Genomic DNA, 25,446 nt, shown 5'->3' on the forward strand with positions numbered 1-25,446 from the left:
TTTAATAGTTTGCTTCGTGTTGCTAGCCTATGTTTTTGATAAGGTGCCTCCAAAATTTAGTTTGTGGTATATGTATTACTCCTGCTTTTTAGATGCTAACTTGGCCCTTCCTGGTAATAGTTTTCAAAAACAGTCACAACTCTTAGCCAATTAAGTTGTGCCTATGACACTTTTAAATAACCGCTAGAAAATGGTTATCTTCACAATGAGTATTACCTAGCAATCTCTATAACTATTAAGAGTGGAGTGTAGACTGCCCCCGCTTGTACCCGCACGCGCACGCCCCGCTATCCGCCGCGAAACCGCCGCCCGCACGCCACGGCCGCATCCGCCGCGCGTCCACGCGCCCCCACCAGCCACCGCGAAACCGCTGCCCGCACGCCACGGCCGCATCCGTCGCGCGTCCACGCGCCCCCACCAGCCACCGCGAAACCGCCGCCCGCACGCCACGGCCGCATCCGCCGCGCGTCCACGCGCCCCCACCAGCCTTTCCTCCAAAAAACCCATCAATCTGCAGGAACGAGAGCAGCAGGAGAGCATCCTAGGAAAAAAAGTTAGGACCAACTGACCGAGCAAAAAAGGTAGCATCTCTGTATCACCAAGGCACCGCCGATCACAGACCAAATCCCTCCCCCCTCTGGTCCATCCCACAAGAGTGGTGTGAGTGTTGAAGAGCTCCTCAACATGATGGATCCGGCCTTGCTTGACGACGTCATACGCCGGCTGCTGGAGGTGAAGAATATCAAGCCTGGGAAGAACGCGCAGTTGTCGGAGTCGGAGATCAAGCAGCTATGCGCTGCCGCCAAGGAGATCTTCCTGCACCAGCCCAACCTGCTGGAGCTCGAGGCGCCCATCAAAATCTGCGGTATTTGCCCCCCTTCTCCCGTGGCTCCCGAGACCGCTAGCACCCAAGACGACGTCTTGGGGAGGTCAACGGGGTATCGCGCCGTTTGGTCTTTTGCCTTTTGGGGGTCTTGCTCATGTCCTAAACCCGATCTTCAAGAACCGGTTGAGGGCTGAAATATGAGCGTGCATATGTTGGTTGCTGTTTCCCGTTTGTAGTGATTATCAGGCATACTTGGAATAGAGACCCTCTGATTGTATTTGCTGAAAGGAAGCCACTATTTTTTTTATCATCGATCGGATGGTCCTATTATATATTTTGCGTGTATCCTCCCTCAACTACTGATGCTAACTCTTGAGGTATCAATGCTAAATGATCACTGCACTTGTATGATGAGATGCAATATCAAGATCACATTTTGTCAGAATGTTGAAGTGAACAACAAAGATTCACATAACCATGCATCCTATGAGAAACGAAAGCAGTATACTTGAAATGAAAGTTCACTAAGCATATTATGTAAACTGGATGATTATCATCACTGTCTCGCACGAAAGTCTTGAATGCTTGGTTGTTCGTATGTCTCGCTGATAAAAATGCACGCAAGATAACAATTGACAGTGTTATATTGCTGAGAAAGCACATCTACTTTATCCGCTTATAGGTTTTCATGCTGTGGCATTATTGTATTTGATGAACTCATGCTCCACTGTTGTGTCGGTCATACAAAAAATGATAATACTTTCTTTCATGCTACATAAAAGTAAATCATTCAATTAATAAATTGTCAATTAAAAAGAATCTCAACAGTATTTGAGTACCTGTAATGATATATGCAGTGATTCTGGTTAATCTGAGTATGAGTTACCCTGAAATTCCTTTAGCGGAGCTTCCTGATGAATATCAATCTCACATATTTTCTTCTGAACAGGTGATGTCCATGGCCAGTACTCTTATCTCCTGAGGCTATTCGATTCTGGAACACCTATCAATTGAACAAGTCAGCTTTTTGTAGGCCAACCTCCTGTACCATACAACATAGCAGGTTTAATCGTTGTCCTATAAAACTTGGCCTTTTTTACCCTCTTGCCATATAGAACATCATATTTTACTAGGTGTATGCCCGTGCGTTGCTACGGAGTTAACATATAATGATAAGATATATTGAGATGTATAGAAACATTAATTATCATTACATTATATGTTAACTCCGTAGCAACGTACGGGCATACACCTAGTTTAAATTAATTTTGGTTCGGTCCTATAAGAATGACAATTTTCATCGTGATATTCAAGTTGTTGTTGAGAGTGATGAAAAAATGGTTCCCTTTCTTGCATTTTGGTAGAAATCTATTGTGTGAAGTGATATTTTTCCATTTACAAATTAGTAGCATAAACTCTTAATATCATTGTTGTAGGTTCCTGGTGCCCTTCTTTGGGTATACAAGGCTGGGGATCCAATTACTTCATCCGCTTTTGTCGATGAGCTGTTAACATCAGTCATTTGGAACATCTGAGAGGTACTGGATGGTAGAGTAGTCGTTAGATGTTAGATGTAAAAGGAAATGACATGTGCTGTCTTCTCTTTTCAGATTTGCTTGTATCTCCACGAGTTTCGGGAAGGTCCATGTCATCAGAATTAGAGTAGATGCTAAGTACAACTAGGAGCAAGGTGGTGACGTGTTAAATCTGAGGAGTAATGGTCTCCCTGGATTAACCGAACAACCTTTCTGGAGCGCGGGATTACAGCCGAAGGGGTTTATATCCCTTATACCCGGTTCAAGTGATAGGAGGGGATTAATTCAATCCCTACCTGGATTAAATCCCTCCCTAGATTGAACCGAACATGGCCTCAGCGTCCGCCGCTGCCAGCCCCACCTCCCGTATCCGGCATCCCCGTGCAGCCCCACGTCCCGCGCAGCTCCGCTCCTCTGGCAAGGCAATGGTTATTGGTCAGGAGTTTGACGCAGCGGAATAGAGTAGGGTAGGGCGCCGTCGCGCCGACACCAACACACACAGGGCTACGGCGGGACTGCGCTTGCTGGCTGTGGTTGCTGCGTACTGTTTGCTTCCGGCTAGGACTGGGACAACTGGGCTTGGCGCGGTAGGGCAGAGGCGGAGCCGCGGGGAAGAGGGCACGCTGTCGACGAGGGCCACCTGCTAGGGTTTCGTGTTCTGCAACCTGACGGAATCAATGGCCGCATCCGGCTTCGGCCGCGAAGCCGGGCCCTCTATCCGCGGCCCGAGCTCCGCTCTCCCCGTCTTCGGCGTCGCCGCCGCCACCCCAACTGGCACCACCCCTTCTCCGGCTATCCCGTCATTCCCATCTGCTGGCCCGGCCACCTCATCGTTCCCCTCTGCTCGCCCGACCACCCCGTCCTTCCCCTCCGCTCGCCCGGCCACCCCGTCCTTTCCCTCCACTCGCCCGGCCACCCCGCCCCCCCCCTCCGCTCGCCCCGGCAACCCGTCCTTCCCTTCTGTGCGCCCTGCCGCCCCGCGCTTCCCGAGCCATCAGCCCCAGCTCGCCGCGGCGGATACAGCCTCTCGCTCAATGCCTATACCCGTACCCTCCGCACGTCCGACCGCTGGTGCTTCCCCGCGCTTCCCGAGCTCTCGTCCTGCACTCGACCCAGGTGTGACCGCTGCCACTGGTCGCCATGTTGCTCGACATCTTCAGCCACAGCCGAGGTGATGCTTTGGGCCTTCTCCTCCCCAGTGATGGATTGTGTCATGTATGTGTTTGTGCGTTCAAGTCTTGTTCTGGAGCTAATTGACTAGTGACTAGGATCTGTGCGCTTGCTCTTGCACAGTATTGGGAAACCCTGACGCTCATAATTTGCCTTGCGATGTGCTATATTTCACTGACATGAGTTTCTCTTAAGTAATGATCATGACCAAATGTAGTAACGATATATATGCTCTCGGTACATATGTAGATAATTTTTTTTTGTTTTGTTGGATGGATTGATGCCTTGCGATCATGGTTAGCAGATCAATCCAGTATTCAAGGGCTAATTTGCGTCACAGTTGGGCGTGCCATTTGTTTTTGGCCTCATAGTCCCACACTGGTTCAAAAAGGAAGACTATGTATAGATATATAACACTTTTGCTACTTGCTAGTATGGTTGTATTGTATAACACTCAACTAAAATCTGTACTGTGTCTCATATTTTTATATCTGTAATAACTACATTTTGAAAATACCACTCATGTGTCAGCCACACAGTTGCATGGACATTGCTGCTAGTTTCTCCAATATATGTCCTGCTCTAGGGCATTATTGTAAATCTGTATGATTTCCTGTCTCGTTGTAGATAATTTTTGCATGTATCAACCACCTAACTGATTATATGTATTACTTGTACTTGCATAATACTACCTTGTTTGTAAAATGTCTAGAATATGTGTGTGCAGTCACACTTCTCTAACTTTGAAAATTCGATCATCTATTGGAGTAAAATCATTTGGATTTGTCTTATGAGAGTAGTTAATTTTTAGACAGGTTCTTTCATAACATATTAACATTGACTTTATAAGCTATAGTATTATGTTCATATAAAAAGTAAGGGTCAAAGTTGCACATTGGAGACTGTCAATGTCCAAAACGTCATACATTTACTTACGGAGGTAATAAATATTAGGTGCACTTTTTTTAAGATGAAACCAACACACATCCTTGTTGATGGAATTTTAATGCCTTGCATTGCATTCTTCGTAGGCCAGCCATACCATCCGTAAGCAGGTCCTTCAATCCTCTTATTTCTTCAAGGAACAGGGCCCCATCACCTGTATCAAATATGCGCACAGATTCTCCTGCAGATTACGATAATGGCATGGAACAAAGAAGGTATAAACACTTCTTGATGCATCTTTCAAGTCATTAGCTTTGGTGTAAGGGTTATCAACATTTGTATCATCTCCCTGGGGCAACTGGTTAATACATTGGTAAAAAGGTGTACCTTGTAATTTGGCAACTAGCCAACTACGTTTCTCCTCTGAAGCTTATTTATAATGTATTGTGATTTTTCACCAAAATACCGTTTTCTAAATTGCTGAGTACATGTACATCACATGATGTTGTAATATTAGTATCATGTAAGCCTCAGCCTTTCCACATATTTTGCACTGTACCAAATACTATCCACTTGCTGCTGAACTCTGACGTATTTTAGCAGCAATTCACAACAATCGCACACTTAGAAGTTCAATGTATTTTCTTATATTATATGGTACCTCTTACATGGAAAATTGTGTGAACTATGCTGCTGCTGCTGGAATATGGAACATTGTATGTGGTTGATGTTAGCCTTGGACACCCGATATGATACTCTTTTTCTAGAGCGTGCTATGTGATGAGTGACCAGTGTGTAGCGGGATCCTAAGATGTGAATGCGTTGGAAGAGAGGCAGGGTAAGGCTGAAGTTGACATAGGAAGAGGTAGTAAAAAACTTGAAAGGATAGAATAACCCAAAGATTTAATTTTGAATAGGAGCGAATAAAAAACAACTATTCATGTGCCCGAACCTTGATTTGTGGCTTATGTTCGTTTTAGGTCTAGCTTACCCCAACTTGTTTGGGGCTAAAAGGCTTTGTTGTTGTTGTTGTTGTTGTCGTTATTGTGCTATGTGACGAGTGAACATTATTGAATAGTTCTCAAAGGTTCTTTTTGTTATGTATGTTTTTAAGTTCTCCTAGAACTTACTGTTCATAAGAAATTTGGTACCTGACATTTCTTCTATTAACAGGTTGGTGCACTTTGCAGACCCATTGTTTGAAAATGGAAGTTTGCAATCTTCAGAGCAATTGAGGATGCGGCCTTCCGAGAACATGAGGTCACAAACTTCAACCAAATCACCATCAAACATAGCCAGCAAGTTTAGACATCCATCAGACTTCCAAGATCATCATCATGTGCAGATTGTTGATCCTCGTGCTAATGTGTATAAGTGAGTGCTTTCGTTCAATTTTCACCATATTTGTACTGATACTTTTTATATTCGGTTATTGTGTCATTACAAACTGACCAGAAAATGATGTTATAATTACTCTAGCCATTGGTTATACTTTCAGTACAAAATGTCGTTTGCTATGGCCTAAATTATAGTACCATCATGTACACCTTTTTTCCTCGTTATAACATTAATCCATTAGTCTTGGATATGACAGGCAATGTTATACCCTGGGAAGTAGTTCATCTTGTCCATGTTGGTCACGTGAGTAATTTTAGTAATTTAATGCTATCATTTATGATTTTATGGTTTAACAAGACATGGATGTGTTCATGGAACCACGAAGGTTCTGTGAGCTAGAACTGTTACAAGTGCTCATAACTTTGATCTGAATTTCTTCTGCATGTACTTTTCCATTTTTCTTTTTTTCTTGTGGGTGTGATTGAACTCAATAATCCACTCCATATGGAATATTGAACGCAATAACCAAGTCCTTATGGAATAGAAGTCTTAGCTCATAAAGCATTCCAGATGGAATATTGTTTATGTCTATTGTCTTGCCAGTTGGATGTTGGAGTTGCACTAGGAATGCTCTAGTTGATATCACATGGGGCAACATTGGGTTTCAGTAAATGCACTCACTGTTTGTAGGGTTTCTGTTGATGTTTCCTTTTTTGAATGAATATCGATGAATTATAATACTAACTTAAGCACATCGTGGATGATAAAACCAAGTTTCACACTGTAATTATTTGTTGAATGAAAATTAAAATATTGTTATTTTCATGCCATTATACAGTTAAATATAAATTCAATGTCCAAAACTGTCGTATTCAGCGTGCACAAATGCCTTGTGCTTATTTGCTTGTGTGCCTGCATGTGTGTTTATGCTATTGTAATGTGTTTTCTTCTTTATTAGTAGATTCACGGGTTCAATGCAGAATCAATCATCAGATCATAACATTTCAAAAAGGTCAAGGTCACCTACTTTGTCCTACGAGGATGCTGATGGCACGAAAGCTCATGTTAATACTGGTGGAAATTCTAGAAGGTATCGAAAGATGTTTGTTTTTTCTGGGGTAATTTAATACATTTTGTGCATAGTAACCTTGCTTTCTGTAGTGCTTAAACACCTAGTTCTGCAGCAAAATGACTTCGAGGTATTGAATTATGTTGGAAATCAACAACAAAGCCATTTAGTCCCAACTAAAGTTGGGGTAGGCTAGAGTTGAAACCAAACAGAAGGCATAAGTCAAGGTTCAAGCATGTGGTGACGTGTATAGTTGTTTTCCATGCGCTTCTATTTAAAGCTAAAGCTTTGGGTATATTCGATCATTTCAAGTCTTCTTTGTGCTGCCTCTTTTGGTGTCAACTTCGGTCTTCCGCTACTTCTCTCCACATTACTATTGCACCTTAGGATCCCACTCGCACTAGTGTCTCTAGAGATCTACGTTTGACATGTCCAAACCATCTCTATTGGTGTTGGTCAAGCTTTTCTTCAATTAGTGCTACCCCTACCTTGTCATGTATATCATTGTTCCTTACTCGAGTCTTTCTTGTATGGCCACAAATCCAACACAACATACACATTTCCACAACACTTACCTGCTGAACATATCATCTTTTTGTAGGCCAACATTCTACACCATACAACATAACATGTCTAATCGTTGTCCTATAAAACTTGCCTTTTAGTTTTGTAGTATCCTCTTGTCACATAGAACGCCAAATGCTTGACATCACTTCATCCACCTGACTTTGATTCTATGGCTAACGTCTTCATCAATATCCTCGTCTCTCTATAGCATTGATCCTAAATACAGAAAGGTATCCTTCGTGGGCACTTTCCAAAGTCCAAACTAACATCTCCTTTCTCATGTGTAGTAGTGCCAAAGTCACATCTCATATATTCGGTTTTAGTTTTATGGAGTCAACTCCAGAGTCTCCAGCTACAACTCCACTTTATTATTTATTCTTGTCCAACTTCCATTAACTAGCATGACATCATCCACAAAAAACATACACTAAGGGATATCCTCTTATATGTCCCTTGTGAGACATCCATCACCAAGGCAAAAAGATAAGGGCTCAAAGTTGACCCTTGATGTGGTTCTATTCTTATTAGGAAGTTATCCATGTCTCTATCACTGGTTTGAACACTAGTCACAACTTTGTTATGCATGTCCTTAAGGAGTCCAACATACTTCATTTGAACTTTATGTTTGTCAAATGCTCACCACATAACATTTCTTGTTATTTTGTCATAAGCCTTCTCCAAGTTAATGAAAACCATGTCTAGGTCCTAATGCTCCCTATACTGGTCCATCACTTATCTTATGAAGAAAATGGCTTCCATGGTTGACCTTTCGTGCATGAAACCAAATTGGTTCATAGGGATCCTTTTTATTCCTCTCAAACAATGCTCAATGACTCTATTATAGTTTCATATTGTGGCTCAACAACTTAATTCCTCGGTAAGTGGTACAACCTCGAATATCTCTCTTGTTCTTGTAGATTGGTACCTAGAGACGGCAATGGGTAAAAACCCATTGGTATCTCTTGCCCAAAACCATACCCACGAAGAAAAAACACGCTCGCTAAAAAACCATACCCATGATGGGTACAAATTTTTGCCCAAACCCTTACTCATGCTGGTTTTGGGTACCCAACGAGTTTCCCATACCCACTAACATCAACATGAAAAATAATTCATCGCGTAAATGACATTCAATATATTAATAAGCAAGGATAAAAGAAACAAGTGATAACTAACTTTACCTTAAACTTTGTTACAAGTAGTTCATTTCAACTAGAACATATGCAATTAGTAGTGTTATGAGACATTCACAAGTTATGTTGATTTTAAGGCGGGGTTTTAAAACCCATGGGTTTGCGGGTATGGGTAGTGCAAGAACAAACTCATGTCCACATACTCGTTGGTTTCCTTTTGAACCCATGAACAAACCCATGGGTAGAAAAAATAGCCCAAACCCATGCCCAAATAGAGCAAAAACCCATCGGGTTTAGGGTAGTGGGTAACCACCATCTTTATCGGTACCAATATACTTCACTCGTCATACATCTTGTTTGACCGGAAGATATGGTTGAACAACTTGGTTAGCCATATTATAGCTATGTTCTTGAGGCATCTCTATGCCTCGATTGGGATACCATCATGGCCCATTGCCTTACCCACTTTCACACTTTTCAATGACTCTCTAACCTCAAATTCTTAGATCCTACACACAAAGCGTCTATTGGTGTCATCAAAAGAGTCATTCGACTGAAAGGTTGTGTTCCCATTCTCAATATTGAACAATTTGTCAAAATACTCCTGCTATCTATGTCTGATCTCATTCTTCACTAAGAGCTGCCCCATTTCAATCTTAATGCACTTAACTTGGTTGAAGTCCCTTGTCTTTCTCTCACGGACATTAGTCATCCTATATTCCTATATATTATTCTCTCATTTCTTTGTACTCAGATTTTGGTAAACATCCTCGTACGCCCTACCCTTTGCCAAACTTACAGCTCGCTTATTGTCTTTTTTTGCTACATTGTACTTTTCTGTTGGAAAGAAAAAATCCATTAGGAATTATTTTGCCATATGGTTGGAATCATTATTAAACTGAAGCAGCAAGAGCATGCTTACATATTTATTTGGCAAAAATACTGTTGTGAATGTTTCTTCTATGGGGCAATTGATGGTTGCCCCTACTCGGGGTCGCAACTCCGTTTTTATCCCAGTTTTTTTAAAGTTGGCACGTATGCCCTTCCTTTTTTGAAATGAAGAGCCAGTTTGCCCCTTTCACCACTTAACGGTGTTAACTCAGCCTGGAAAAAAATGTTCACACCATTGGTCTTCTGTTTACTAAATATTACTAAATAGGGCGTACCCAGTGCCGCAGGCTTCCCGCACCGTGCAGGGTCTGGGGAAGGGTATCTTTAAGCGCCAAGCCTTACCTGCATAATATGCAGATGGTGGGGCTCGAACCTGGGACCTTCCGATTACAAACGATAGGCTCTACCGCTGCACCAGGCCCGCCCTTCATTGCTCTTCTGTTTACTAACCTTTTAAAAATTTGCCCCCACTTTTATATGAAAGTTTGGAATATAATTATAACATAAATCAGACCATAAGTTTTGAAAATCAATATTTGAGCTTTTAATTAAAAATATTTCGAAATCGATAAAAAATGATTTTGGAATTAAATTTTGACAAACCAACAACAATTTATTTATATTTTTGAAAATATATTAAAACTAAAACATTTTAAAATTATAGTCTTGCCATCCCCCCCAAACTTTTAATGTTAAATTCAATTCATTTTCATCAATTTTTTCAAAATATTTTAAATTCAAAGTCAAAATTTTGGTTTTTAAAATTTGTGATCAAATTTATGTTATAATTATATTCCAAACTTTCATATTAAAATGGGGCAAGTTTATAAACATTTAATAAAAAGAGCGCAATGGTGCATGGGTATCTTTGTGGACTGATTTAACACCGTTAAGTGCTGATAATGGAATAGGGGCAAACTAGGTGTTAGTTTTAAAAAAAACTACGGGCATACATGCAAACTTTAAAAAACAGGAGTAAAAACGAAGTTGCATCCTCGAACAGGGGCAACCATGTAACAATTTCTTCTGTTTATGAGTAGTTAGTTTCCTGGAGTTTTCTTGTTGCACTTTGGTTTGTTTTGTTCAGAACCATTAGTCCCTTATTCAAGTTTATTATGTGATATTAACGTTTATTTTAGTTTTTCTGTCGCTGTGTTGAATTTTTCGAATGGATTGATTTTTTTATTTCATTTCCTACCAATATTTTTTGTTGTCTTCATTTTGTCCCATGGTTTTCTGGAAATGTTAAATTAGGAAGAGGATATATATATATATATATATATATATATATATATATATATATATATATATATATATATATATATATATATATATATATTCTGCTATTATGAAAGCTGGCATGAATGTCCCACACATCTACTTAGCCCGTATTTGGTTGATGGCCTCGCAGGCAAATGTCTGCTAGGCAACATATCCCAGCCGCGAGGCGATCAGAATCAATGGTCTGGGGGCTGCTGCCTGGACGCACAACCTAACAGCCCTGTGCCACGACTGATTTACTATGGGCTTTCAGCTAACGTGAGCAATATCCCCCCTGCTCTGTTTGCAGACTGGTTGACTATTCGGATACCATCAATGATGAAAATGTTGAAGCCTCAAAAAGGATGCGATCACCTGCATCAGAGTTCACACGCATGGTCAAGTCACCACCATCAGATACCAGAGGCAATATCAGGTCATCATCTGTAGATTTTGGCAGCAACAACTCAGTCCAGAATCTTCATGCATATGCTGATGTCCAGAAGTAATACTTTTTTTTCTTTGAATTTGTTTCGTTTCATGTTAGTTTTGGTTAGAGTGTTGATTTTGGGTAGTCATAACATTTTAACATGCAGCAGTAGTTAGCAAAAAAAGTGAGAGCTCTTATTGTGCCTTTTGATCATTGATACTAATAGTTGTTTTTTGTGCAATTATTACAGGTCTGATGCATCCTTTTCCAAGTTCAGAAATCAAATACAATCACGCATTGGTGGTGCATGTTCACCATCACAACAGATGTCTCATCTTTCAGACTCCAATGAACTAAACACGTTAGCTATTTCTCCACCAAAGCCTTCTACCCTTAGCGCTACCAGAAGAACAGGGATCTCTTCTTTGGATGCTACTGCTGATGATCATTTGACCCCTTCAACTGAACTTGAGAGGTACTTATTATCCACTAGATGGCTTTTCACTTTTCTCTCCTTGCAACAATATTTTTATTAATGATTAGGTATGTTGCCTGTTGGTGTTACTCATGAAGCATTTTGTGCAGGGAGGAACAAGCAAAAGCCAAGCGTCTGGCTCGTTTCCATGTTGAATTAAGCAGGCCAGTAGAAAATACTAATGATTTTGTGAAAACAGTTAAAAGCTCTGCAGATAAGTCCAAACAAGCCACATCAGTGGGAAGAACTCCTTTGAGAACAAATGATGACACCGATGACAATACTTTGGTTGACATGGATTCCACAGCTTTGGCTGCAATTGTTGGGCTTTGCCCTGATATGTGCCCAGGTTCTTCCTTAGATCGTCTTCACACGATACTATTTAGTTATTCACATTGCCTTTTCTATATACCTTCCTCTAAACATACAGAACTAATATATCTTTTGCATATATATCCTTGTTTCCGTTTAGAACCTGAGAGGGCAGAGCGTGAGAGAAAAGGAGATCTTGATAGGTATGAAAGATTGGACGGAGACAGAAACCTAACTACTGAGCTTCTCGCTGTTAAAAAGGTACATACTACATTCCTTGTAAGCTGGCAGTATGACAGTATTTCATTTGAATTATTTCTAATCACTGATAACAAGAAGTTTGATGGAATACATTATGTGATTGTTACAGTATAATAGGACTGCTGAGAGAGATGCAGACTTGATAAGGCCTCTGCCAATTTTACAGAAGACAATGGAGTATCTTCTTAGTTTGCTGGATCACACATATGATGACAGTTTCTTGGGCTTATACAACTTCTTGTGGGATAGGATGCGAGCAATAAGAATGGATCTTAGAATGCAACATTTCTTCAATCAAGAGGCTATTTCTATGCTTGAGCAAATGGTACTTACTTATATATATATATATATATATATATATATATATATATATATATATATATATATATATATATATATATATATATATATTTTGTCATGTGTTTATTTCATCAGCCACTATGAATTTATTCTGTGGGCACCCTTATTTCCTGGAATGTTTCATCTTGAAGCTGTCTTTTGTTGAGCAGATAAGGCTCCACATAATTGCGATGCATGAATTATGTGAATACAACAAAGGAGAAGGTTTTTCCGAGGGTTTTGATGCACACCTCAACATTGAGCAGATGAATAAAACATCAGTTGAGCTATTTCAAATGTATGATGACCATAGGAGAGAAGGTGTTCTCTTCTCAACAGAAAAGGAGTTTCGGGGTTATTATGCACTGCTCAAGTTAGACAAACATCCTGGTTACAAGGTGAGGCAACTTGAGCAGATCTGGTCTTTTGCGTTCTGATATTTGCTGACTCATAGATACATCTGAATTAGGTTGAACCTGCTGAGTTATCTCTGGATCTTGCTAAGATGTCTCGTGAAATTAGAGGCAGTCCAGAGATCTTGTTTGCAAGAGAAGTTGCAAGGTAGTCATACCATTAAGCATTATTTTGTGCTTATCATATTTGTACTAGCTTTCATCTAATGCCTACATTTCCTATACATTCAGAGCATGCAGAATGGGGAACTTTATTTCCTTCTTCCGTCTTGCAAGGAAAGCTACATATTTGCAGGCCTGTTTGATGCATGCTCATTTTGCAAAGGTAGAATTATTGTCTCTAAAAGCTGTTCATCAACATACCCTTTCAGTGGAATTTATTCTTCCTAATCTCTTATTTCCTAGGCCAACTGTGTTTGAAATACTGTAATGGCAACCAAAAAAACATTGACCAACCTGGTAGGAACTAGGTGACTTCTTATTAAGGAGAAATAGGCACAATCGAACTTGGGTGGCTTACGGGTGCATCCACATTCTCAATCAACTGAGCTAGGCTCAGTTCCTATAATATAATGGAATTACCTGTGATAATGGATTTAGAATGCGAGCATTCTTTTCACAATGCAAAAAATCTACTGTGGTATAAAGATAAACTTGATTCATTTCAGTTATTGCATGCTTACCATTGTATGTTTGTCCTATAACAATTTGGCACTCGATTGAGTGGAAAGGTTTTGCCACCCTGGCCCATTGCCAGTGACTACTGCTCAAGGGTGGCAAATTATCATGTGCCTCAATGATTGGAAAAGGCACTGAACTCACTCGGTATATCATATGCCTGGCATCGTACTGCATGCTCAGTATACTTCCAACATTTTGATAACGTTACGGAAAAGCTTTACAGAGAGTAAAAGCTATATTTATATGATAAATGGAGTCCATGCACAAAGATACAGAAAATAAGAGATAGAGCTCCACAAGTTAAAAGAGTGGACAAAGAAGTAAAGAACCACCTAACCTGTCTAATCTAAAATCTTGAGCATCACATTGGAATTTCTAACTTTAAAAGCCTCTGAACTTAATTCATCGTGGCTTAATGAGTGCATGCTGTTACACATTATTTAGTTATTAGCATTAGATCATTTTGTGATAGCAGTGTCTTTCAGTACTTCTAAATCACTACTTCGGTGTACTTTCATGTAGTAGGCTGCTGTTCAATTTCAAGTGCACCTTTTTTTTGTAAATTTAACAAGCGAACTCTCTTCCCAGCTAAGGAGGCAAGCACTCGCTTCCTTGCACAGTGGTCTTCAGAATGGCCAAGGCATCCCTATTTCGCAGGTTGTGGTGTGGCTTGCTATGGAGGTTAGTATGTTTTCTTCCTTTGGACAGAAACTAATTCTGAACTGGGAACTTGTGAAATCCTTATATGCCTTCATTTTCTCTTTCAAGGGCGAGGATGTTGAAAATCTATTAGAATACCATGGTTTTGGGTTGAGGCAGTATGAAGAACTGTACTTAGTCAAAGAAGGACCTTTTCTTAACAGTGAAAGTGATTTCCCATCTGGCTGTTCACAGCTTGTGCATTCTAAAAAATCGCAGAGGGTCGTTGATGATGTTTCTTCTGGGCCAGATTGTGCTCCAACTAGCAAAGAAAAGACTGTCTTTCCATATACTGGTCAACCAGTTGCTGGCAAAAGAGATCTATTTCTACCACAGAATGCTCCTGCGATTCCTCCTGATGGCAGAATGGATTTGGATCCATCATTTCCTGGGCCTATTTCAATCACTCCTGACAGACAGATTAGCCCATTGTTTTCAGATCCTTTCTCTCCAAGAGCTGCCAGTAAACTATTCAGTTCAACACATCCAAAGCCTCTCTCCCCAACTGAAGGTAGAAAAGACAGGTTTTCATCTGTCCTTACTGCTGTTTCTCCACGTACTGGCAAGAGGGACATACTGTCAAAAACACCAAAAGTAGCTTCACCAAAAGCTGAAGCCAAGACAAAATTGGTTAATGACCTTATAGCTGAAGACCAGGATAGTGGTGTTGCTGAGATCCCTCAGAAGGTAGAGATGCAAACAGACATACTGTGGTCACAAGCTAACACGCAAAACGCCAATGCTCTGGCAGAACCAATTATTTCACATCCTCTTGCAGATAGCATGTCTTTAAATTACTCCAGTATGTATGGAGCGGAAGATGACTTCAGGGCACATGTTTCTGGCATCGGTGCAGATATGGATGAGGGAACTCCACCAGATCATGAATGTCTGGTTATTGGAGCTGGATTGCCTATTAGCTCCCCTTTGTCCTATCATGAGGAATATGAGGACCATAGTATTAGTAACAGCACAAATGATGATTGGTTACCAATTGTTATGCCCGCAAAGAAACTAATTTCTGATGAAAACCTGAAAGCAATATTGAGGTTCTTTTATACTTGTTCTATTCCTTTATGCTCCCATCAGTAGAACTTGGGTGGTAACTTATAAAAGCTTGATTCCTATTGTGGTGTTTCAGGAAATGGAGGCAGCATGCTGCTGACAAGCGATTACTTAGGGAGCAGAAGAATGCTCTTGCTGTTGCAGCATTGTGTTCTCTATCACTCGGCCCACCAGTTCATAAAAGTACAACGGTAAGACATGTCATAGTTTTTTTTTCCAGTATCAGTAAATTGAGGTATCACTTTTTTTCTCTCGCTGCATTATAAATATCACTTTCTGCAAGATAAAAACTAAATTGGATGGAGTTGTGTACCTCTATTATTAATTGATAAATCATCGAACTTTGGTGAAATTTCTGTGTGAACTGATGTTTTAGTGATTTTTTCTAGTGTTGTTAAAAAGTGATAATGATTAAGACTTGTGTACTATACTACTATGAAGGTGTCTAAGCTAGCAGTCGAAGAACTAGATATTGGCCACGCCTTTAAAGAAAGACAAGCAAGAAAGCAAAGGTCCTGGTCACGGCTAAATGTTTCGGAGTTGTCTGGTCCCATTCTAAATGAAAATAACCCTGATGCTAGATGCCTCTGCTGGAAGTTGCTTGTACTTGTTCCACCGGGTATGGAATCCCAGACCAACAGTTTTGTCTCAAAATGGTTACTTAGAAAGCTCATGGGTTATGGAATCGGAGATATTGGATTGGTTGTTTCTTCAGCAGGCCTATCAATTTGGACAGAGTGGATCAGTTTTCCAAATGCATGTTGTTTGTCTGTTGTTAGGGCCAGCGATCAACAAGTTATTGATAATGATATTGCTAACAGTACAAGCTGTATAGTATTTGTAGTGTCTGAAAGCATTTCATGGGAAATGCAGAAGGAACGGTTTAACAGTCTTTTAGCCTGCATACCAGATGAATCCAATCTTCCTCTTCTGATTTTCAGTGGCGATACATATAACGAAGGATATGAGTATGCGTCAAAGTACATCATCAACAGGCTTGGCCTCAATGGTCTTAACAGAGGAAAGATCGGTTCGTCTTTGGTTATTTTTCTTGTTGAAAACTACACAGAAGACCATGCCAATGGTTTCTTTGATGATGACAAACTGCGTGAGGGCCTGAAGTGGCTGGTAAGTAGTTTGCCAGTGCAGCCTGATGTCACTCTTGTGAAGACCCATGAATTGCTTCTGGAATACTTGAATCCACAACTTGAGCTGCTTAACACCCATGTTGCACCTGGAGCTGGTCCTGGCGATTGCATTTCAGTATTCAACAATGCTGTCAATCAACTTGCAGAAGAGATTTTGGCTGCAGCAAACGCAAACTGTAGCCAATGGCCAGCTCCCGAGATTGATCTTCTGGAGAGAACAAGCAATGAGAGGATATATGCAGAAATGTTCTTGCCTAGCATTGGATGGTCTTCGCCATCAAGGATCCAGCCACTGCTTGCAGCCATTAATAGCTGCAAGATTCCAGAGTTCAGTTACGATCTATCTTGGCTAAACCATGGTTCTCACATGGGCAAGCAGATCCAGGATCAGAAGAAGTTACTTGAGGAGTGCTTGGCGAGATACTTGACCGAATCAGCCCGGCTCTTAGATGAAAGCCAGGTGGTCACCGAAGTGAATGTTATGGTGCAGAATTGTGTTGGCCTTGAACTCCAGGATTCGTCTTACTATCTCGCTCCCAGATGGGTGGCGATCTTCCGTCGTATTTACAACTGGAGGCTAGCAAAGCTCTCTACCGGAAAGTTGTCAGAAGCTTATGTTCTGACTCAGCACCTGTATCAGGCTCCTGCAGCAGCTGGCTCAAATGGTACCACACAAGGGCTTACTGCTAACACCGCCAGCAGTGATGCTGTGGATCACATCATGATGCCTGCTGTTTCAACCGGCATCACACTAGACGAAATCATCGAGATCAGTTGTGACCTCAATGTTGTTGATGCGCAGCCCGTAACTCTGCCACCACGACTGCCTGTGCATGTTCATGAAGAACCTCAGGCACTTGCTGATACCAACGGCGTGCTTGGAGTTGATGAAATGTACATACCAAGAAGAGTAGAGTTGGGGGAGGTGATGCCCATCTCGGACGACAAGCTTTCCCGGCTAAGAGTAGAGTTGGGGGAGGCGATGCCCATCAAGACGGACGACAAGCTTTCACGGCTACTGGAGCAGTGCACCAAGCTGCAGGACAGGATCGATGAGACACTTTCCATATACTTTTGAGCCCCGTAGTAAGGCTGGAAGGGTTTTGTTACACCATCCTTCCACATTTGTTGTAACTTGTAAAACTAGATTTTGTGGAAGTGAAAACTAACACTGCCAAGTTAAAGCGTTCTTGTTTGGCAGGAATGAAATATAGAAGCGTCATTTTTCTTCTCGAATCATGTCATTGTCAGTAAAGTACCTAAAGCACGATTTGGGTCAGACCAGCCCGGTGCGAGCATAACTGTATTGCGTGCACAGCTATTGACGCTCCCACGCTACCGTAGTCCGCTTTGTCACTCCCTGCACTGCAGGGCCTGACAGTAAATTTTGGGAAGAACAACAAATTTTCAGCCAGTCACTGAATAAGTTACTTCTGTTTATGCTTGCAGAATTTAAAATTTTGGTGCACCTACACTTTCCATGTCTCGGATATGCACAATGATTATCGTTATATCATCTGTCCTATTTTCGTGCTCCAGCCATAGTTTGTATGACTCTGCAGCGATTGCTGAGCAGGCATCTCGAGGATCTTGATACGTGGCAACCTGTAGGAAACAAGGAAGAATTTAGCATTAGCGACACAGATAAAGCCAATCAAGAAAAATTGCATATTTATCATTGGTTCATAACTGAAAAAGTTCTAGCAGTCATGCTAAATTAAAGTAGTTTTTTATTGCCCCGAGCATGGCATAAATAACCGACTCCTACCACAGGACAAAATAATATACTAGCTCCGTTCACAAAATAATATACTAGCTTCGTTTTATTCAAAATATTTATTTGAAAATGTAAAATTTTAAGTCACACTCAAACAACCGTAAGTGATAAAACAAATCATAACAAAATAAACAATAACTCAATTTTTTAAATAAAACGAGTGGTCAAATTTTAAAAAAAAGTCAACGGTATCATATATTTGTGAACGGCCGGAGTACATAAAAAAGCATGAGAACGGGAAACAGCTATTAGCAGCCTGGTTTTGTTGTATAAGTATATATTGTTTCAAAACTGGAGGAAATGTTGGGGTGGAAAACTAGGAGGTTATGATAAAGGGGACCATCCAAACTATAGTCACCTTTGGACCAAATCAAAATAAAATCGACAAAATGCAGGTACGACCCTAGTAATTCAGCAATCATCAGTTCAATCTGAAATGATATGTCAGTTTTGGGACCAACAAGATAGCCAGCATTCCTTTTTATCACTTTATCAGCAGTACTTTAGGAAAGTTTACTTTGTCCTTACAGCCATTTGCCTAGCTTGTCCTCACACTTTTCTTCACACTTCGGATTAGCCAATTTTCCATAACAGCTCAAATGCTAGTCTATTGTTCTACTACTCCATAAAGTTACCTCCACTTTGGCAGAACTTTATTCAGAGAGAGAGGGAGAGAGAGAGGGAGAGGGAGAGGGAGAGGGAGGGAGGGAGGGAGAGAGAGAGAGAGAGAGGGAGAGAGAGGGAGAGGGAGAGGGAGAGAGAGAGAGAGAGAGAGAGAGAGAGAGAGAGAGAGAGAGAGAGAGAGAGCAAGCAAGCTTTAATAATTATGACAACGGCGATCGACCTTGGAACCCTCACTATTCCATAATCATTACACCATCCTGCAGTTTCAGCTTCCTGAGAAAAGCAACTTGACTGATGGAGTACTTTATAGTATGAAGAAAAATAATAGTAGCAAGACATAGCATATACATCCAAACACACGAAGATGATCATATCGTGGAGAAGTCCCAAAAAGAACTTCACCCGGTGATTTACCAGAAAGTTTAGATGAAGGTTGTCTATTAATGAGATACACGGCAGTGGAAACAACTTCACTCCAAAAGTGCGAAGGTACAAAAGAAGATATCAAAAGAGTACGAGCACTCTCAATAATATGACAGTGTTTGCGTTCAACAACACCATTTTGGGCATGAGCACCAGGACAAGAAAGTTGAGCTAGAGTACCCTCTATGGTCAATATCTGGCGAAAATTATCAGATAGGAATTCACCACCAGAATCTGAACGAAATTTTTTAATAGTAGCAGAAAACTGGGTGTGAACCATGCGAGTGAAGGACTTGTAAATAGAAGGCAATTCCGAGCGACGTTTCATGAAGTAAATCCAAGTATAACGAGAATGATCATCAATAAAAATGACATAATATTTATGACCATCTTTAGAAATAAACGGAGTTGGCCCCCAAACATCAGAGTGAATTAGATCAAAAGGTTTAGCAGAATGAGAATTACTAGTAAAATATGGAAGCTGTATTTGTTTTCCAAGATGACACCCTTTACAATGAAAACTAAACTCAATATGAGTAGAGCCTAAACATCCTGACTTTATTAGAGTAGACAGACGAGATCCTCATAAGTGACCCAGACGATGATGCCACTGGGCGAATGACGTCGTGGGGCCCGAAGCAGCGAGCACATGAGGTGTAGTGGTAGGGGATGAAGGAAGACGCAAAGTATCCAAGATGTAGAGGCGAGGCGAAGATTTACGGCGACGGCCAGTCCCAATCACATCCCCTGTTTTGCGATCCTGTACAAAACAAGATGAGTCATCAAATCCAACAAAACAATTGTGATCGGTAATTTGACCAACTGATAGTAGATCCATGGATAACTGAGGTACAAAAAATATATTTTGGACAGTAAAAGTTGGATCAGAAAGAGAACCCTTGTGGGTGACATGACATAATGTACCATCAGCAGTCTGAACAGAAGTACCCTCGGTGATAGGTGTAGTAGACGCCAGCCGTGACTGATCAGATGTCACATGAAAGGAAGCTCCAGAATCAAGAACCCAAGATGATGACAAAGTACCAGCAGATGAAGTAGCAGCAACCGCAACTGAGCCTCGAGGAGATGGTCCTGTACCACGACCACGAGTAGCACGACGGACACGAAAATCAGCCAGCTTCTCTGGAAACTTAGCAAAACAGTTCTCAGACCGATGAGTGGTCTTTTTGCAGTGTTCACAAGGCTGAAAGGAGTGTTGGTGCCTTTTTGGTTACCAAACACAATAATGAACCGCTTGGCGGTACTTGGCACCTTGGGTTCGGCTCTGCAAGATGAACAGTAGTGCGGCCTGCGATAGGTCGCTGGATCGCCTGGTAGTGCCCTCTGCGACGGCGCGGACGGTCCGCGACCTGGGCGCAGGAGCGGTGTCTTCCCTGCGTCACACCGAACGGTCCGCAGCTCTGGGTCGGACGGTCCGCGACCTGGCGACAGGGTCGTCTTCCTCCTCCTTGCTGGAATCTAGATCTCGTCCCCTGGGGGAAAAGATCTTAAGGTGCTCCAGGTCGACAGGTCATCCGGGGCGTCCCTAGACGACGTGGAGTCGCCTAGGAATTAAGAGATCAAATCGAGGAAGAGGTCTTGGATGGACAACTAGATCTTGCCCCCCGGGAGGGGTGAGATCCTAGGGTCGTCTTAGGATCGGCAGGCCACCCAAGACGGATCTAGACGACGTAGAGTCGACTAGGGGTGGAGGTGGATATGCGGAAGGCTACAACTAGAACTATGCTACATCTACTCCTAGGGCAGGAAAAGTAAGTAAGGTAATTGGTTCGATTGGAATGTGTTCAGGGGTTCTCAATCGGTCGTACCCCTTTATATTTATAGGGGAGGAGGTCTAGACCTTTTCCTAAGAGATAGCCAACAAACTCCCACGTGATTAGATGGATAACCACGCACGAGATAAGGATAAACATCCGAGTTAATCTAATCTCGGGACACGCGGACCGCCCGGGCCCATGGGCCGGACCGTCCGCTCATTTTGGTGTTCAACATATGCCTCCCTGCCTTTTGGTGGAGCTTGGCGAACCAAAAGCATCAGTGAAAACTTCGGAAACAATTGACCTCATGAGGTTTTGTTTCCGAAGTAAGGACTCAGCTCGATGCAAGTCATCGGCTCTTGCGATCAGATAATATAAATACTTGATAGGACTTTAATGCATAGAGGCCGTTTCAGATCGCATCCTCTTCGGCCATGTCTACCTGATCAACCTGTCAATAGGCAAAAACTTGTGGTGCCCCCCAGCCCAAATAAGCAAACGGATTGGGCCAGTAATACAAATTCATCGTCGTACCACCCCACACATGAGCAGGACAACACATCGGCGATGGATAGAACGGGACGCACCATGCTATCCCTGGAGGAGGATGACAAGGCGATCTTGGTTGTGCTACCCTTTGGGTCCGTTTAGTCGGCTTTTGCTTTCGCACAGGTCGCCCTTTTGACTTCGTTTGTTTTATTGGCCGGTTGTGTGGAACGGCCTTCTTCATATATTTGGCAAGCAACTGACCAAAAGTAGGGCCGACTCTACTGAGTCGTCCAGACGTCTTAGTAGTGTTTTGTTTCCTAACACTTGTGTTTGAACGTTGTGGTCCGATGGTCTGAGGTTGTTGCTTCTGACCATCTGCGGACCGTCCGGCCATCATAGCCGGACTGTCCGCGCCTGTCTCGGACTGTTCGGCCTTAGTACCCGGATCGTCCGGCGTACGCAGGACAGGTGACCGTGATCGGGTGTCCGATCGTGCTTGCCCCCCGGTGCCTCCGGTCTTTCTTCTGTCCGGAGCCTTCAGAGTAACCATTATGCGTGACATATTTGGTGTGCGAGGATCACCAATGACGATATTTTTATTTTTACTTTTATCGGGCGCACAAGGCCGAATTATGGCCCTTTTGCTCGTTGGCTCTAATGTGGTGACAGGAACAGGTGGCCTGTCAATTTTCACCTCTTTTTGAAACCTCAACCGGCCTTCGTTTATAGCCGATTGTATTTGCCGACGGAAGACAACACAATCATTGGTGTTATGGAGAAAGGAGCCGTGCCATTTGCAATAAACACGCCCTTTTAATTGTTCAACCGGAGGAATTACATGTGACAATTTAATATTACCATGTTTAAGCAACTCATCAAATATTTTATCACATTTAGTAATATTAAATGTGAACTTAACCTTTTCCTTTTGTGTCGAGTGCGGGTGAGAGCGAACAGAAGGTTTGGCCTTAGTGGGCCAAACAAGCTCAGGGACGTGTGACTTTTTTTGTTCTTGGGGCTTGGGTGGCCGGTTATATTTATGTCGGACTTCCGCACTAGGCGGATCACAGGTGACTTCTGGTGCTCCGGACGGTCCGACCTGCGCAGTCGGACGGTCTGCGGGTGGATCGGACGGTCCGGTACTATTCTCGGACTGTCCGGTCACGTCAGGCAACACCTGTGACCCTTGTGGTGGGCTCTGTGTAACTCCGGACTGTCCGGCGTAGGGTGCCGGACGGTCCGCAATTGTGTGCGGACGGTCCGGCCGCGCTCAGAGTTGACTCACCATTTAGCGAAGATGGTGGTGACGCTCGTCCTGGATATGAGTCCATCGGCATACCAGAGTATGGCTGGGAAAACCCTTTTGTTGCCGATGTGTTTGGCGCAATTGTTTTGGCGCCTAATTTATGTGATAAAAAACTAGGCATGTGAGTTTTTCCTAATGCATGCGCCATCCTTTCTATATCCTCTGTGATACTTTTAATCCGATTATCAAAAGAAATTTTAATAGATGGAATATCATCGACTGACCTGACATCACCTATTGTGGGGAGCTGTTGCAGCACGGATGACATGTAATCGGCGTCTATTTCCCTTTCTTGGACGGTCTTCTGGTGGCAATCCACCCTGAAGTGCGAGAGGAACCATTTATCCGCCACCTTGAGCACCTGATCCTTTTGTCGTTGGACCTCCTCATCTATTTTCTTCATGTCATCTTTTAATCTTTTATGCTCAGCGGCCGATAAATTAGTCAGCCTTGTGCTGCTGTTTGGAGAAGCCCTGTTGAGATCTTTAGAATCGGCCATATAAGCCTGATTTTGTAGATCTTCAACCTCGTTCCCCAGCGGAGTCGCCAAAAGTATGTTGGTGCCTTTTTGGTCACCAAACACAATAATGAACCGCTTGGCGGTACTTGGCACCTTGGGTTCGGCTCTGCAAGATGAACAGTAGTGCGGCCTGCGATAGGTCGCTGGATCGCCTGGTAGTGCCCTCTGCGACGGCGCGGATGGTCCGCGACCTGGGCGCAGGAGCGGTGTCTTCCTTGCGTCACACCGGACGGTCCGCAGCTCTGGGCCGGACGGTCCGCGACCTGGCGACAGGGTCGTCTTCCTCCTCCTTGCTGGAATCTAGATCTCGTCCCCTGGGGGAAAAGATCTTAAGGTGCTCCGGGTCGACAGGTCACCCGGGGCGTCCCCAGACGACGTGGAGTCGCCTAGGAATTAAGAGATCAAATCGAGGAAGAGGTCTTGGATGGACAACTAGATCTTGCCCCCCGGGAGGGGTGAGATCCTAGGGTCGTCTTAGGATCGGCAGGCCACCCAAGACGGATCTAGACGACGTAGAGTCGACTAGGGGTGGAGGTGGATATGCGGAAGGCTACAACTAGAACTATGCTACATCTACTCCTAGGGCAGGAAAAGTAAGTAAGGTAATTGGTTCGATTGGAATGTGTTCGGGGGTTCTCAATCGGCCGTACCCCTTTTATTTATAGGGGAGGAGGTCTGGACCTTTTCCTAAGAGATAGCCAACAAACTCCCACGTGATTAGATGGATAACCACGCACGAGATAAGGATAAACATCCGAGTTAATCTAATCTCGGGACACGCGGACCGTCCGGGCCTATGGGCCGGACCGTCCGCTCATTTTGGTGTTCAACAAGGAGGTGTTCCTAGACCTCTGAGCAGCAGCCAACACACTGCGAGAACTCACACCAGTAATAAAGGACATAGACTTCAGACGAGTCTCTTCAGCAAGCAATTCGGACAATGCCTGAGCCATGGTGAGAGTATCCGAACTATGAAGCAGCATTGCACGAAGGGAATCAAATTCAGGTCGAACTCCCATAACAAATCTGTAGGTAAAGAACTTCTCAATAAACTTGTGGGCTGGACAAGGCACAACTGTACAAGCGGGCACCATGGAGGTCAATGCACTCATAAGACGATCAAAGGCGGAATAATATTCATCAATGGACATATCATGTTGTTCAATCACACGAGTCTGCCGCATAAGGGTATGTAAAAGAGCACCATTATCCTGAACAAATCGATCCTTCAGATGTGACCAGATAGCCTTAGAAGTGGTAAATTTGGACAGACTCATAATCATAGTTGGTTTAGTGCTATTGACCATTGCAGCCATTACCTTGCCATCATTGATCTGCCAAGTCTTGATTGCAGCAACATTGCTTCTATCAGCTGCTAAAACTGGAGAATCTTCAGTCAAATGAAATAGTAAACCGTGACCTCTTAATGCAGTCTGAACACAAAAGGTCCATTCTGGGTAATTATGCCCATCAAGCACAATATTGACAACAATAGCGTTGGCCGACATATTGAGGAGCAATAAAACAATGAAGAATAACATATCTGAAATAGACTGGCTTGATGGTACCAAATAAAAGAAACCCTAGCGGGTGCAGCGGATGAACAGTAGATACGCCGGTTGCAGTCTTGGACGAAACTGTGCCCAGTCACAGCAGATAAACAGATCTAGCCAGGGCCGCACTCAGCTCAAATACACACAGAATCTGGCAGAGCAGGGGCCGTTGCTGACGGAGGCAGAGCCGCGACGGCGGAGTAGGGGCGGACGGTGCTGCTGGCGAATGCAGGGCTGCAACGCCGGAGCAGGGGCGGATGGCACGGTTAATGGAGCAAAGGTAGACGGAGGCAGAGCCGCGAGTCAGGCGCTGCAGACGTAGCAGGGGCGCGCACAGACGAAGGTAGATCCGCGGAGCAGAGGCGGGCGGCGCTGCAAATGTAGCAGGGACGCGCGCAGATGGAGGCAGATCCACGAGTCAGGGTCGCGACGCAGGAGCAGAGACGGGCGACGCTGCAGACGGAGCAAAGGAGCGCAGG

The 25,446-nt window shown here is 43.0% G+C and overlaps 2 protein-coding genes across 7 annotated transcripts; both read left to right on the forward strand.

Moving 5' to 3' along the window:
* The first annotated feature begins 496 nt into the window (after positions 1 to 496).
* Positions 497 to 1,871, forward strand: LOC111589753 (serine/threonine-protein phosphatase PP1-like). Its single transcript, XM_023300639.1, has 2 exons — positions 497 to 865; positions 1,776 to 1,871. Exons 1-2 carry the CDS (start codon positions 685 to 687, stop codon positions 1,838 to 1,840), a joined length of 246 nt encoding a protein of 81 aa, XP_023156407.1. The 5' UTR covers positions 497 to 684; the 3' UTR covers positions 1,841 to 1,871.
* Positions 1,872 to 2,594: 723 nt separating this feature from the next.
* LOC103633501 (SAC3 family protein B) lies at positions 2,595 to 17,733 on the forward strand. Of its 6 annotated transcripts, none has more exons than XM_020541782.1 (16): positions 2,595 to 3,532; positions 4,563 to 4,691; positions 5,590 to 5,790; positions 6,716 to 6,844; positions 10,985 to 11,179; positions 11,355 to 11,579; positions 11,690 to 11,928; positions 12,052 to 12,152; positions 12,262 to 12,477; positions 12,662 to 12,889; positions 12,961 to 13,052; positions 13,136 to 13,229; positions 14,174 to 14,266; positions 14,354 to 15,333; positions 15,426 to 15,540; positions 15,791 to 17,733. In XM_020541782.1, the coding sequence occupies exons 1-16, from the start codon at positions 3,039 to 3,041 to the stop codon at positions 17,573 to 17,575; spliced, it is 5,316 nt and encodes a 1,771-aa protein (XP_020397371.1). In that variant the 5' UTR covers positions 2,595 to 3,038; the 3' UTR covers positions 17,576 to 17,733. The 6 variants fall into 6 exon arrangements, with proteins under 6 accessions (XP_020397371.1, XP_035817066.1, XP_020397370.1 ...); XM_035961173.1 differs by having other exon boundaries at positions 2,679 to 3,532; positions 4,568 to 4,691; XM_020541781.2 differs by having other exon boundaries at positions 2,705 to 3,532; positions 6,713 to 6,844.
* The last annotated feature ends 7,713 nt before the right edge of the window (positions 17,734 to 25,446 follow it).

The sequence above is a fragment of the Zea mays genome, chromosome 7, assembly GCF_902167145.1.
Source record: "Zea mays cultivar B73 chromosome 7, Zm-B73-REFERENCE-NAM-5.0, whole genome shotgun sequence".
Classification (NCBI taxonomy): Eukaryota; Viridiplantae; Streptophyta; class Magnoliopsida; order Poales; family Poaceae; genus Zea; species Zea mays.

Excerpts from the sequence above, each read along its gene's own strand:
- LOC103633501 (XM_020541781.2), top strand. The coding sequence starts at position 3,039 with ATGGCCGCATCCGGCTTCGGCCGCGAAGCCGGGCCCTCTATCCGCGGC. Across the intron at positions 11,180-11,354 it reads GCATATGCTGATGTCCAGAA|GTCTGATGCATCCTTTTCCA; the intron begins GTAATACTTTTT and ends CAATTATTACAG. Across the intron at positions 14,267-14,353 it reads TGGTGTGGCTTGCTATGGAG|GGCGAGGATGTTGAAAATCT; the intron begins GTTAGTATGTTT and ends TTCTCTTTCAAG.
- LOC111589753 (XM_023300639.1), top strand. The coding sequence starts at position 685 with ATGATGGATCCGGCCTTGCTTGACGACGTCATACGCCGGCTGCTGGAG. Across the intron at positions 866-1,775 it reads GGCGCCCATCAAAATCTGCG|GTGATGTCCATGGCCAGTAC; the intron begins GTATTTGCCCCC and ends TCTTCTGAACAG.